This window comes from Cnephaeus nilssonii, assembly GCF_951640355.1.
Source record: "Cnephaeus nilssonii genome assembly, chromosome: 17".
NCBI lineage: Eukaryota > Metazoa > Chordata > Mammalia > Chiroptera > Vespertilionidae > Cnephaeus > Cnephaeus nilssonii.
The window spans coordinates 43819084-43833903 of record NC_137088.1 but is presented as its reverse complement, the minus strand read 5'-3'; the positions used below and the strand labels follow the sequence as shown (position 1 = coordinate 43833903).

At 43.7% G+C, this 14820-nt stretch overlaps 1 protein-coding gene across 1 annotated transcript in view; it reads left to right on the top strand.

The window, feature by feature from the left end:
• The window catches only part of ERC2 (ELKS/RAB6-interacting/CAST family member 2), a gene marked incomplete at its 3' end in the record, with an annotated part of 881167 nt that overhangs the window by 428327 nt on the left and 438020 nt on the right, over nt 1–14820 (top strand). The window contains exon 11 of the mRNA XM_079794619.1: nt 518–711. Coding sequence (XP_079650745.1) covers nt 518–711 — 194 coding nt within the window. The remainder of the gene's footprint in view (nt 1–517; nt 712–14820) is intronic.

Here is a 14820-nt window from a genome sequence, read left to right as displayed (position 1 = left end):
AAACTTCTCAGTGGGATGAAGTGCTCAGTGATCAGGAAGCCAGTCTCTTCTATGCTACCTGGCTTTGCATATGCCCTTGATGGTTTAATACTGTTTTATCTCGGTTTCTCTGTATTGGAAAAGGAAACTGTTGGTATGAATCGCTTTCTTGACTGTGAGACAATGGTTTTAGTTCTGCTTGACAAATGACCAGGTAGCATCGCAGTCCCTACCCCCACCTCCCCTGAGATGTTTGGTGGGCAAAAAAGCAAAAAAGTAGCTATGTTTAATGGAATAAAATATCAACAATAAAAGAAACTCTCTGTTGAAACTGTAATATAATTTAAAATCAACGTTGTTCTAAGATAGCTGACGTGTGTGATTTTTCCCGTTTTGCCTTTCAACTGACAGTATACCCATAATTCTTGGTGATTATTATTTTGTTCTCCAAATGTAATTTCTGGGCAATTGGTGACTGCACTATCTCTTGTTCTAAATTGTTGTCTTAACTCCATTCTTTAAAAATATAATATTGAAGGCTCATAATATTGAAGATGACTCCAGGATGAACCCCGAATTTGCAGACCGAATAAAACAGCTTGATAAAGAGGCATCCTACTATCGCGATGAGTGTGGCAAGGCCCAAGCTGAAGTCGACAGGTTGCTGGAGATCCTCAAGGAGGTGGAGAATGAAAAGAATGACAAGGACAAGAAGATCGCGGAACTTGAGAGGTAAATGTTGCAGTCCCGTTGTGAATTGCCCACAGCGAGAGAGCGTCGATCGCTTAGTTACCATCTCAGGGCACCTGGCTTTAGAATGCACGTTCATATTTCGAGTCAGAAACAAGTTACGTCTGAGGAATTTGGCCTATTTAGGATGATGTTGGGTTTCTGTGGGCTACTCAGAAGGCATTTGGCTTATCTTTTGATGGCTTATGTACTTCTGAAGTGTGTAAGAAAATAGTGGTCTGGCATTGATGCCAGCAAAGTGTGTAAGAAATTAAGGCTTTGACTACCTGAAACCTCAGTGTGTTTTTTTCCCCCATCAAAGACAAACATTTGTGGTTTAGGTTCGTCTCAAGCAAAGAATATGGAAGATTATATGGTAGTTGGGAATTCATTCAAGATTGGGGAAAGGAAAGGAGTTACAGTGTTTTTTGGCACACGACGATAAGTTCATCTTGGGGTTTATCTTTTAAGAGGACCTTATGACATTTGGTAAATAAATACGTTTGAAGAGGGTCTAAGGCAGGCCTACCTGATAGCAAATTCTGTCTAAAAACAAAGACGGTTATATCCGGGTTCCAGAGTATTTAGATTTTTAGATAAATCATGTCCATATTGTATGCATGTATAGGAAGAACTGTAAAAATAAGCTTTCCATCCGTGCTTTTTCCTGTATTTCATATAAGGAAAGAATTTTACGTAACTCCATAACCTTTCAGGATTCCTTATTGGTTCAGTAATAAGGAAGAATTTGTCTTTCCTAGATTCAGTGCATATGGAAGAGATCAGCCAATTTTGAATAAATCCCTGAGTGTTTGCCAGCTCTGACCAAGACACCCGTGCGGGCCCGACAGACTTGAGGATGTATGCAGAACAGCTCTCTATGGGGTGTGGAAAGATCATGGGCTTTAGCAACAGAAAGACCTGGGTTCAGATTTGGCCTCAGCTTCATGCCAGCTGTGTGACCGTGGATCTTGTTAGAAGTGTATCTCTAATAACTTATTAAAATGTATCACCCTAGCCAGTTTGGCTCAGTGGATAGAGCGCCAGCCTGCCGACCTAAGGGTCCCGGATTCACGTCTGGTTAAGGGCACGTACCTTGGTTGCAGGCTCCTCCCCAGCCCGGGCCCTGGTTGGGGCTCGTGCAGGAAGCAACCAATCGATGTGTTTCTCTCACATCACTGTTTCTCTCTGTCTTTCCCTCTCATTTCTACTCTCCCCAAAAAATCAGTGGAAAAATAGTCTCAGATGAGGATAAACAAAAATAAATAAATAAATACATAAATAAATAAATAAAGTATCATACTTGGTAGGTACCAATTCCCAGTGTAAGATAGGATGATTATACCATTATGAAAAGCTGGATGTTAAATAAATTCTCAATATTACGTGGCTTGGTATTAAATGGACAGATTAGTTCTCAATAAAATTTTGACATTTTCAAATATAGTATTACATATATTCGAACTCCAAATCAGTTAATAACCTTTTAAAAATCTTAGCATTAGTTTGGTAATAATCTGATTTTTATTGAATGAGACCAGTTTTAGCAATTAAACCAAAACTTTATTATCCTGAGTTAAGTGTACAAATTAAACATTTTTTAAAGGGCTTTATTTTAATGTTAAAATGTGGAAATGTCCTGCCAGTTTACTGGTTCTGAAAAACACTGTTCATTTTAGATACGTCTACGTGGCTATTCTGGAACTGCATTTTAGGACCAACATTTTTCTTAACCAGCTGGTATGAGATCACAGGGAAGTTATGGTCCTGCCTCCTTCACTGGTGAAAAACCCAGGGCCCTGGCAGGTTGAGCAGCCTCTGGATTGGGCTGGTGGCCAGAGAGACATCATTGTAATGTAGGTCTCCGGACCCCGCGTCCCCTGCTCTGGGAAGCAGAGCCCCATTGGGAAGATGCCTTAGATCGTGATACTGGTGATATTAATAATAGTAATTGGAATCTCAATAATAGGTTACGCTAACCGTGTATTAGACGCTCTGCTAAGCACTTGACCTGCAATACTGCATACCACTACATCTTACCCACAACATATCCCCATTTTTCTAGATGAGAAAACTATGACTTTATACAAATTAAGTAACTTCCTCAAGATGGCAGAGTTTATAAGAATCAAAGGCTAGATTTGAACCCAGGTCTGACACATGAGGGACTGACTGTGTGTAGCACCAAATAGTCACGCAGCCAGCAGAGAGGCACTGCAGCTGGGACTCGGGAGGTCTGCCTCATCTTTATTAGCTTTCATGAGGGAAACTGATGTGCCCCACATTTAGAAAGCATTTTTCTGCCCCAAACCAGCTCTCCAGAACTGTAATTGAAAATCAGGATCAGCTACTATAAATATTTGCATAAAAAAGCATCATTGTGTGGTGGACAAACAGGTCTTAGCTGGACGCTCTGGCCATTAAATCATCAAGAATATTCACATTTTTATTTCCTCAATATGGAATGCATTAAGACAACAGTGATTTTACAGGCATTTATCTTTATGTACTTTCTGCACATTTTCTTTATCTCTGCCTTTGCCTCTCCTTAAAGCTGATGCCTCCCAGGCACTGTAATTCATAAAACGTGTGCTGGGACTTGACTCCGTCCCAGCTCTCTGCCTGCCTGTGTCTTGGGTCCAGCAGCAGAGCACAGTCTGGGAAATGTCTGAGCCCCAGCCTCAGCCCAGGCCCCTGAGGAGTTTGGGGGTGGAGATCAAGAGGGGAAACATCTTGGGAAAAGGAGCGCGCAGCCTTGGCCTGTCTCTCTGGAGCCTTATCTGCTGCTGTACGGGCTACATGTAAATTCCGACCACGCATCTTCCTCGTCTCGTCAGGCAGCCCTGTTCACATTGGGCAGTATCTCCATTTGCTGGCTTAGGCTGCCAAATTCATACCTCATAATGTTGGGAACTAAAGATTTCTTAGCAATGTGACATATATCTCCATTTTGGAGTCACGGAGGAGTGTTTGCAATTAAGTTTGTGATTTTGAAAACCAAGAAATTGAACTTGAAATAAATTTGTGGTCTCTGGTCTGTAATGTGACCTACCAGAGTGGAAAGGCCTCCTTTTCAAGGCAGCTAGTTTCTAAAACATCCCAGCACTTCAGTCCTGTGCAGCAAGAGGTATGGGGTTAGGAGTAACTCAACGACTCTGACACTGGCCTGCTTCTCACTCCACGGGCAATTCCTGCTTGCTTTCTGTTTCGTTCATCTTCCCACTTTTTATTTTCTCCATAATGTATACATTCCAAATAACACATGCCTGGCACTTACATGGATGCCTCTACCTCTTAAATTCCACGTGAGTGATGTTTTTCATCAGCCACTAAAGATTTTGCCTTTCAAAGTGCATATTGCTCCAGTGTGGTCCCCACGTGCAGTTCTGCCGTACGCCGGGCTCTTGATCCCGATGGTTCTAGCGGGGAGCTGCTGTCTGGGACCACAGGCTGCTCTGGGGAAATTTGGCACAAGGTGGGCGGGAGGCCTTGAGCAAGCCCCTGAGAATTGAGGTCCTTATTCAATCACCAATGCTAGATAGCAGGTAGCCTACACAATCGAGTAGCTAACTGAACATTAGAGACAGTGAAATAGATGGCCTTTCTGTATTGGTGCCCATCAGGGTCTTGCGATTTTAGTTAGTTTCCGAATTAATCCTTTTGGTGCCTTAGGGGAAGGAGAGAGGTGAACAGAGTCTGCCAAGCAAGCACGGGGCCAGGTGATTTCTGGCATCTGACCCATGGGAAGGAATCAGACAGGTGCCCTTTCGTGTAATTATCTTAAATATGTTAGGGGCTTTGCTGCATTTGTCTAAAGGACAGGGATTGCCCCAGTCTAGCCATCAGTCACATCCCTCCCCACTGTGGAGAGGAGGCTGGCTCCCTCGGTTCCACTCCTAAGACAGAACATCACAACAGAAGCCCAGGCGGCACGCCGTTACCTGGGTCGGGACCAGTGCCACCTGATGTTTGGACATCGAGGCATCATTTCAGATGCCCACAAGTGCCTTATCTAAGGTTGAGGAGTAGGCTATGATTTTTTTTTCTCCTAAATTTGTTTTAATAATGTGCTGACATACTTCCTCTGATTCCTTTCAGAACTCTTTTCACAAAATTGTAAACTTAAGCTTTATTTATTTATTTTTAACTGTGATAGTGTGTTTTGAAATCTCCTGGTACATGGAAGAAACTTGATACCAATCCTATTTGTTTTGATATAAACTCGTCTTCCTAAGTAATTTCCATTTATGTTTGTTATTATATGTGCAGAACTTTCTTTAAACTAAGTGACAGGTGGTTTTACACCATCCCTAACAGCCTTTGGGGGAAGGTCATGGATATCATGGATCCTCTGAGAATTTGATAAAAAGTAGGAACGCTTAGAAAAATCAACTAAATCTTAAATGTTGGCTTGCTATTTCAGTTTAGCATTCCCTACAGCTTGACCATGAATCTCAGCTTGATACACCTCTGATCCAGAAGAATTTGAAACAGCAGCTGGGGCCAGCATCCCCAGCATCCCCACACTGACCATGGCCTGACCCATCTCTTAGTTTTGAGCAGTTGTGCGTTCATAATTACAGAATACTCTGCAGGGGGATTTCAGTTACAGGAATTACCAGATCGATGCTTTTACCACGTGCATAATCTTGAATTTTTCTCTTTCATGTTTATGATGACAGTCAATGCTGTTTTCACTGGAGATGTTCTTGTTTAAGCTTTCTCCTGAGGATTTGTTTTGTTTTTCCGTCCTGTGCAAAATGCTTAAAGCTACTTCTTAGTAGTAGAGAATGGTGGGGTCCCACTGAGTAGATAGCTGGTAAACCCACTCTGCTTTTTGCCGATGGTATTTTACAGGTTAACAAAATGAACACCCACTGTGTGCACCTGAGGGAGTCTGATGGGGGTCATGGTATCTTTTCCTTTTAAATTTTGCTTGGCATTAGAGATTTTATTGTTCTGACTGATTAGAAGGGCATGCTAAATGTTTTTGTACGAATAAGTGATCAAGCGTGTGGATGTATATTGTCAGTGATGAAGTACGATTCTCCTTTTCACAACCGAACAAAATTGCTTTCAGCTTTGGAAGGGACTGTCCTTTCCTGGGAGGCTGAGGGCCCCTCACCAGAAGCCTTCCTCGTGGCGTCTTTGATCATCGTGAGGTGCAGCGCTCTGCGAGCATCTCAGATGGAAACCTTCGAACAGAAAGCCAAATTGCTCGGCTCCTTTTCCTTTTCAGGGAGGAAGGAAAACCATCTCATAGGGTATAACCATCCGACTTACTGGTTCAAATAAAATCCTCCTGACATCGGTGCTTACCGCCCACTCTAATACCTCAGCAATTTCCATTTCATTTTATTAAATAATAAGAATTGTACATGCACACAGATAGGAACTTTTTAAAATATTCCTCCCGAAAAGAGCAGGCTCTGCCACTGGTTGCCAGAGCACACCTCTGGCTCACATCAGTGCCTGTGGTGACGATGGGTGTGAGAGCAGGTACCTGTGTCCTAGGTATTATACTTAGTATAACAGCTTATGGTGTGTGCCCACAGCTTTTTTTTTGGGTGGTGGTGGTAATATCTTGATAAAAGTTGCTTTATTGTCCTTCATTTGGTTATAAAACCTGCTAATATAACATCTGTTGGCTGTATGTTTAAAACTAATGCATTTCCTCCCTTTTATTCTCTTTTGCTATCCCTTTTTCTTTCTGCTTATCCTCCAAATTGCTGCTTTCACCCTTGCTCCAATCAGCTTGACTTTCAGGTTAGTACTTTCAGTTTTTCTTCTAACTGCCTTTCCCTCCTAAGCTCAATTTACTGCTTGCACTTGTTTAACAAACACATTTCTGAAATGGTTTTGCTCAGGCCACCACATTTTTTTTTTCATCCCATGCCTAGGGAAGGTTTATTTTACGAGAAGGCTGTATAAGTGGGGGAAGAAGATGGAAATAAATCACTGTTGGATTATTTGATACATTCTGTTCCTGGATTATAAAATCAATAAGAGGAATCCTCAGGAAAACTCCCTAGTGCAAAATTGACTGCATGGTGATAAAACATGGAGCAGTGGGAAAAACAAACGCAGGATGCTAAATTTAACCTCGGAGAATAGAACAAAAGATGTGCCCGTGACACAGCAACTTAAAAGCCAGATTTAATAGTTGAGACTTTTCGCTTAATAAATCACTGTGTTTTGAAAGATTTATAATACTTTTTTTAAAAGTCACTTTTGAAAATTATCAGTATGTTAGTAACATATTGTACACACATGTTATTTCCTGTCATTGTTTTGGTTTTTAACTTTTTAGCTTTCTTTTTATTAGCCATAAGACATACTTTAATTATCTACGGAATAGCATATTGGCCCAAATGTAAAACTAGATTCAGTGTGGATTGTGTGCACCCTAATAATAAGATCCAAAATGGACATTTTGTTTGAACACACATCCCAGGTTTGATTCCTCTAAGAAAGAGGGCCCGGGTCAATAGTTGGTTCTCCTTTAAATGAGGCAAGACTTCTCTTTTTGATAATATGTAGAATTATCTAGTGATTTCTTTATCATTGAATCGATGAGTTTACTAAAAGATGCTCATTGTATGATTTGTGCGACCTAGACTTTACTTTTAAAAAAGGAGTCACATTAAGTTGATAGCTGATACAATTGCTCTTTTGAAAGGCAAGCTATATTATTTTCTTCTCTATTCTTCTCTAAATGCACCTCTTTATATCCTGTCCACCACCGCTCATCGTCAAAGCCACCGGACCAATGCATTTACACCAGCAGCAAACAATTTCAGAACAAGGCCTCCTGCCCACGTACCAATCTTGTCCTGTTGCCTGCTCCCAACCCCTGTAGCTTGTAGTCCTTGCACATGAACCCCTCCTCTGCTATCCCCACATGCCACATGGGGTGGGCCCCGGAAACTGTCTTGATTGCACTAAGTCACACTGAAGGAACCCGGGTCTCCATCGTCCCCCAAACAGAGATCTAAACAGGGACTAAAAGCACAGCCCTGCAGAGCTGCTCTCTCCGGAAACCCAGTGACGGCTGGGTCACTTTCTGGGCCTCTCTGTGCAGAAACAGGCATCACACTGTGGGCGGGGAGGGAGGGGCTCGGCCACGGGCTATCCAAACCTTGCCTCCAAGTTTTGGATCCGCTCATGTAATGAAGCTCTGCGCTCTCCTCCTTGCCTGTCTTTTTTGTTTTCTGTCTCCTTTGCCTTCCCTTTGCTACCCTAGTCTGCGCCTGTTGATATCGAGGCCCTCGTGACGGGGGACCCCTTTCGCTGTGACAGATCAGGCTCCCTGCCTGGGCCCAGCGATGTGTCCATAGGCGTTCTGCTGCAGTTGTTTGCCTTTTTTCCTCCAGCAACCGTACTTCACAGTATTTAGCTCTTTCCTATTTCCTGGTGAATGAACTCTGCCTCTCAGAAGACCGGATGCAGGGTTAGGGCTCGAGAGGTTGTAGGCTACGGGGATTCTGTGGACCAGGGGCCAGGTGTGCCGAGTGGGTTTGGTGAAGGGTTCAGGCCAAGGCGCCTCGGGTGACTGTATGGAGTGGGAGAATCACGATTCAGATAATTTCGATATCGTTTAACCTCCTGCCCCAGATGCACAGGCTGGAGGAAAGGTACAACCCTTGTAAACAGCCTCTGGTTTTATTTTTAGTGGCGGGAGAGTCCGGGCAGCCCTACTCTCCTGGAAAGAAAAAAGTCCGTGGAGTCCTGGAAGCCTTTTTGAGCTTTGACAAGTTTCCAGGGTTAGCTCTGCTTTCTTTCCAACCACTTCCAGGTTTACCAGCTAAACTAAAACCAAGTGTAGCAAGGGGTGAATACGGCATCGCTAGCCTGTGTGCTTTCTTTACGTGGCTCACAACTGAGATCCATCCGTGTGAGTGTGTGTGTGTGTGTGTGTGTATAGTGTGTGTGTATACAGTCATCATATATTTAAAAATAAAGCCTGATCTTTCCTACCCTAGAAGTTTGTAGTCTGCCCGGTACCTCCCTCTCGCCCAATCTGAAGTTTGAAAACTTCACTACCTCCCGGATCTTTTCTGTGTGCCGTGGGCTCCATGGGAAAGTCTCCCCTCCAACCACTTTTGTTAAATGGCCTCATTTCCTTTTCAAATTCTATGTAGACACTCACGCTTCGATCCGGGTGGACAGCTATTAGGTATCGGGCGTGGTAAAATGCAAATGTCATATTCTCACCCTGCGTAGGTTCTCACTGCGGAAACGGCACCGCAGCCCAGCCTCTCCTTCCACGCAGCGAGGGGAAACCCGAGAGGCTGAGCGGCTCCTGCCCCTGCTCGGGAGAAGGTGTGTGTGACATGTGCTCATTTCTAGGAACTCCTTGTGAGATTAGTGTGCGGCTTATGACAAATGAAGTTATCTAGATAAATGTGTGCAGCACTTGACAAAAAAAAAAAGAAAGAAAAGAAGGAGAAGGAGAAGGAGAAGGGGAGAAGGAGAAGGGGAGAAGGAGAAGGAGAAGGAGAAGAGAAGGAGAAGGAGGAAAAGTATCCTTTGGGAATCCATTCAAAATCCTGTCAGAGAATCAAGCAAGTAAAACCAGAAGGCTCGGGCCTCTCCAGGGCTCTCTCAGCCTGCAGTGTGCTTTGGGTGCTGGGCCAGCTGCTTCCTGTTTGTGCCTCAGTATCCCCTCTTGGAGAGGAAGGGGCTGTCCCTGGAGCCGGTCTTCTGGGATCCGCAGTGCACGTGTCTGATGGGCCTGGCGCATGCCCCTGGCGAGCAGGCTCCGGCTGACGGCTGGCACCTGGCAGCAGGCATGAGCTCATTGTTACAGAGTCACTTCAAACACTTCTACCAAAATAAACTCTTTGTGATGCTTCCTCAAAGCTGAGCCCTGCGCTCTCAATCCCTCATTCTTCCAGCAAAAGATGAAGTCACTCCTCCCGGACCTCAGAGGCCTGCTGCCCAAGGAAGTAATGAAAACCATCTTGCCCAGCGATTTGCTCTTCCTAGGGTCTTTTTTGGCCCCACTTCCTCCACGAATTTGGAGTGAGCCCCTACTATGTGCTAGGCTGAGCCCTACCTGCTGGCCTGGCATTTCCAAAAACTAGCTGCTGGGAAGTTGATGGAGCTGGTGAAGAAATGCTGCACATTGCATTCTGTTTTATGTTCACGATGCACACTGAAGCGGCTGCTGGTAGAAAGAGCAGCAGTGGCAGCAGTAGTCATTACACTGAGCATGAGCTAAGGGCCAGCACTGAACTCATCACTTCTTATGTAGCATTTGCTTCTCATGACAACTGCATGAAGTTAGGATGTCATTTCTTCCATATTAGAGAAGAGGAAACAAATTTATGAAAGCTAAATATTTTGCTCAAGTTAGTACAGCGTGTGAGTGAAGGTGTTGGGGATCCCTCCCCCCAAGCCATTCTTCCTAATTTAGGGATTGAATATTTTGCCGCTTCAGCCCCAGTTACATAGTAAAGTCTCTGACAAGGCCTGTGCCGTGTGCTCAGTCTGCGTTTCCCAAGTTTGTGTTCATAGACTAGATCCCATGAGGCACTTTGTGGAGATGCCATGAGGTTCATGCCTGTCCCCAACTCATCTCCCAGCCTGAGCTGGTCTCTCTTTGTTGTTGCTGTTGATAATTCTCCCCTGAGGATACTTTTTCCTATGTTTTTTTAGAGAGAGTGAAAGGAGGGGGGGGTGGAGTAGAGACAGAAAGAGAAATACCATTGTGAAAGAGACACATCGATTGGGTTGCCTCCCACACATGCCCCAAACATGGCCCGACTGGGGCGGGGATGAGCCTGCAACTGAGGTAGAGGTACGTGCCCTTGAGTGGTATTGAACCCCCAACCTTTCAGTCTCTGGGCTGTTGCTCAAACCACTGAGAAAAAATTGGCAAGGGCCAGAGCTGGTCTCTTGTACACAGATCCTGCCCCTCCAGGGCCAGCTCAGTTTGGTGTCACTCCAACACCAAGCCTTCTCCGAACCATTCCCCCTCCCCCCGCAGAAGCAATCTCTCCCTTCCTTGGTATCCTCAGTGCGCTCTCTGACCCCTTTTCCTGCTGTCACACCTTCTCTCAAATTGAGGTGGTTAATCTATGTAGCATCTCCCTAGTAGACGCTCCTCCTGGAATTTGGATGGGTCTCTAGCTTGATGCGTGTGTGCCACCCACTGGAGGGGCCAGTCATACTCCTGAATGTTGTTGAAAAAAACTGTTGAAGAAAGGTCCCTGCATGAGCTCCTCTCCCTCCTGCCACCCTTTGTTGGGCCCCCACTGAGATTTGGTGGTGGGTTCTGGAGGCCAAGCTCACTCCCCTGGATATCTTCTCTTGCTCCAGACGGGAAGCCTTAAGAAAAGATATGATTGGTTTTCTATGAAGCTGGATGCTTGAAAATTCAAGAAAAACAAATCACAAGTAAAAGGAGGGGAAAATCCTCCTGAAGTTACCCATTTCTCCCACTCTCTCTTCCTTCTTTCCTTCTTTCCTCTCCCCCTTCTTCCTTCCCTTCTTTCTTCTCTCCCCCTCTCCTGTGCTCCCTCCTTCCTTCCTTTTCTCTCTCTCCCTCCCACCCCTGCCCTCCTTTCCTGACTATGCACTGAACTCCTTCTCCATGGCGGGGTCTGTGCTGGGCTTTGGGAATATCGCAGTAAAAAGGCATGGCTTCTCCCCTCACTGAATTCAAAGACCAACACTTCCTATAAGGAAGGATTTGGCCACTAAGAAAAATAGTTTTTCCCATTTATACTAATAACTGGAAAAACGGGGTTTCAGGTGTTTTTGAAAACTCCTTTTTCCTGTTGGGATTGAGGGGTTATCCACAGGTCAGACAATCATTTCCCTCTTTAAAGCTGCCTTATACTAACGCTGACATTTCTGGTGAAGTGTCAGAAAATTTTATGCCCAAGCAGAACTGGTAGAAAGCCAGAAATCAGTTGATTTTGCTTTGGGTGCAAATATTTTATTGGGGATGGAAAAAAGTTGTTTTCCCTGATTTACAGCTCCTGCAAACATAAAGTGGGTTCTATATTTAGACATGGTTTTGAACCTTTGAGGTGTATCCAGGGCTTGGTCCTTGCACCTTTCTGACCTGGCCTTGGTGGGACTTGCCATGGCTGACATTTTGCTGAGGCAGCTCCAGTTTGTAGAACGAGGGCTTTGTGCCCTGTATTATTTCGGCTGTTTAGTCTTCGCTTGACTTGCCACTCTGATGCTCTATCCCTGCCTCTAGGATAGCGGTTGCCAACCTTTCGGACCTCACGGACCACCAGTGGTCCACGGATCACCATTTGGCGAGCGCTGCTCTAGGATGGCGAGGAAGATGAAGGAACACAATTGTAGCTGAAACGTTTTGTGATGCAGTATGTTTCTGAAGTTCCTCAGAGATGAGAAAAGCCATTCTCAATGTGCAACTCTGTTAAAACAATGACAACAGTAAGAACAACAGCAGCTCAATTAAGAGATAGTGGCAGGTTGGCCTAATAAAGTCCTGGCTCCAGACTAAGAGATACCCAAGTTGGTAGAATTAACCATTTTGTGGTTTTCCAAAACCTCCCCCCTACCCCCATTCCTCCCGTACTCCTGGCTTTTTGTTGGTACTACCATGTGGATGAATATCAGCAAATAGTAAATCTCTCAAGATATGTTAGCCTTTTCTGTAAATGTTAAGAAGGGGAAGGAATGTAAAAAAAATAGTTTCTCAGTATTATTATAAATCACTTTCTAGAAAAATAATATCTTATTTCCTTTATATGGCTTTTCTTATGAAATGTGAATTCTATCACTTCATTATCCACAATACCAGCTCACGTTGTAGGGAAACCTATCCAACTGGTGGCTGGGACTTTCTTCAGCGTTGGGTGAAGGTGTGTGGAATTTTCACACTGAGTAATGTTGCATTTTTGCGAAGCCTACATTTTGGGGACCTATTTAAAAATGACTGGGTACTGTGTGTATTTCTCTAAAGAAAATACTGTGTTGTTAGTATATCTAATAAAGGCTTTGGAGATTTTCTTTGTAAGGAATTCTGATGGATTTTAGTATTTGCCACTCTTTCTTCATTTACTCCAAACTCAATGAATACTCTATGGGTGAAAAATAGAATAGCATACAAAGGCAGAACAGTGACTGCTTTTGCTTGGGGTGCAACTAATTTATTGGGGATGCAAAACGTTGTTTTTCCTAATGTAGCTTCTGCAAAAATAAAATGGGTTGTGCAGAATTATTTTTGTAGAAAAGCATTAATTCTAGAACTATAGAGTATGTCAGGGAATGAAAACAAATCTCCCCTGGAAGAGCCACGATTGCCGCTCTTTGAGTCCAGCAGCAGGGATGCTTGCGTTCTAACTGCAGCTTGCCCACTGACCTTCTCTTGCAGTTTGTTTTCTAACTGGTAACATTGTTAACATAAGCATATTCTTATTGGTCTTTCTGAATATATCTGAGTGTGCAATAACTTATGCTTTACTGTAACTCTGACAATGGAAATTGACAGGCTTGTGATTCTCAGTGTGCTGAATAAATACACTGTTGTGTGTGTGTTGTGTGTGTGTGTGTGTGAGAGAGAGAGAGAGAGAGAGAGAGAGAGAGAGAGAGAGAGAGAGAGATATCCCACACATAATTGTGAAGACACAACGGTGAACATAAGCAACTCTTAAGATACTTTCATGTGGGGCGAGGGCAGGACTTCACACAGGGAGTTGTGTTTTTTTTTTACAAAATTTTACTTCAGTTCCTGGAAAGTATCTTTAGAAAGTTTTGAGAATGTAACCATCACCTTTCTCAGAGGGGCACGTGAAGGAATGGAGTAGCCCCTCCGTGGATCAGCTAGAATATTCCCATGGCCGGACAGATCTTGATGTGATGTGTGAGTTGAAGTGTAAGAGAGTGGTTTTAAATTTAACTTCGGGGCCCTCTGTTATTTAATCATATGTCAGTTTGATGGTTCCAAGGACAGCAGGATATGTTGCTCACAGATAATTGCCGTGGAGAGAATGAGTTGGGTATAATAATGAATAGCTGGGAATCTTCTGATAACCTGCGATGAGTGGGCCCTGGTGAGAAACACTCTCTGGGCAATTGGCACATAGGTGTCCTATCACTTTGGTGAGTGTGGGTGCTCTTTTGCCACCTCGACATGCAAAGCAGGGGCTTTTTAAGGATTCCTGAGCAGATAAAGAAGCACTGCTCTTGGATCGTGCATGTGGCATCTATCCTAGACCTGTTATTGCTTTCTATTAGTATTACACTTGTAATCCAGGTTATGCAAACAGCTATCCATCATCAGAACATTACATATAGAAAATGAAATAAACTCCATCCTAAGAAGCAGCATCATCGTAGCTGCGTCATGTTGGACACACGCCCACCTATGTCCATATAAGCCTGTCCCTGTATTTGTAAATTGGGAGACAATTGTGTTATACCTCATTTCTCATGAGTTTGTGACCAGAATGCACATTGAGTGTGGAGCATGGTCTGGCACATCATAGATGTTCATTAAGTGGTGATGGTTGTGGTTGTTATGGTGATCGTTGTGATGAAGGTTTTCATGCCAAGAGTAGCAGGTGAGAGAGTCGGGAGTTCATGCACAAGAGAAGTGGGAGATGATCCTGTCAAGGCCGCCTCCTTTGCTTTCCTAGTTGTGGAAAATGCAGTGGCTAGAATAAAGCAATTGAGTTTTTCCCCTTAAACCATGGAGAGATTTTGAGGGAAGGTTAGAAACAATATGATCCGTTGAATGTTTTTTATTTTTTCTTGAGGAATATGAATAAGTGAACCTAGAAAATTCATAGTATACGCATTGAGAAGTAGTCTTGAACAGCCAGGACTCAGCCCCAGCCCTTTTGTATCCACGTATATCTACATTTTGGGGACCTATTTAAAAATGAGTGGGTACTGTGTGTGTTTCTCTAAAGAAAATAGTATGTTGTCAGTATATCTAATAAAGGCTTTGGAGATTTCCTTTGTAAGGAATTCTGATGATTTTAATATTTGCCACTCTTTCTTAATTTACTCCAACTCAATGAATACTCTATGGGTGAAAAATAGAATAGAATACAAAGGCAGAAAAATGACTGCTTTTGCTTGGGGTGCAACTAATTTATTGGGGATGCAAATAGTATCCAA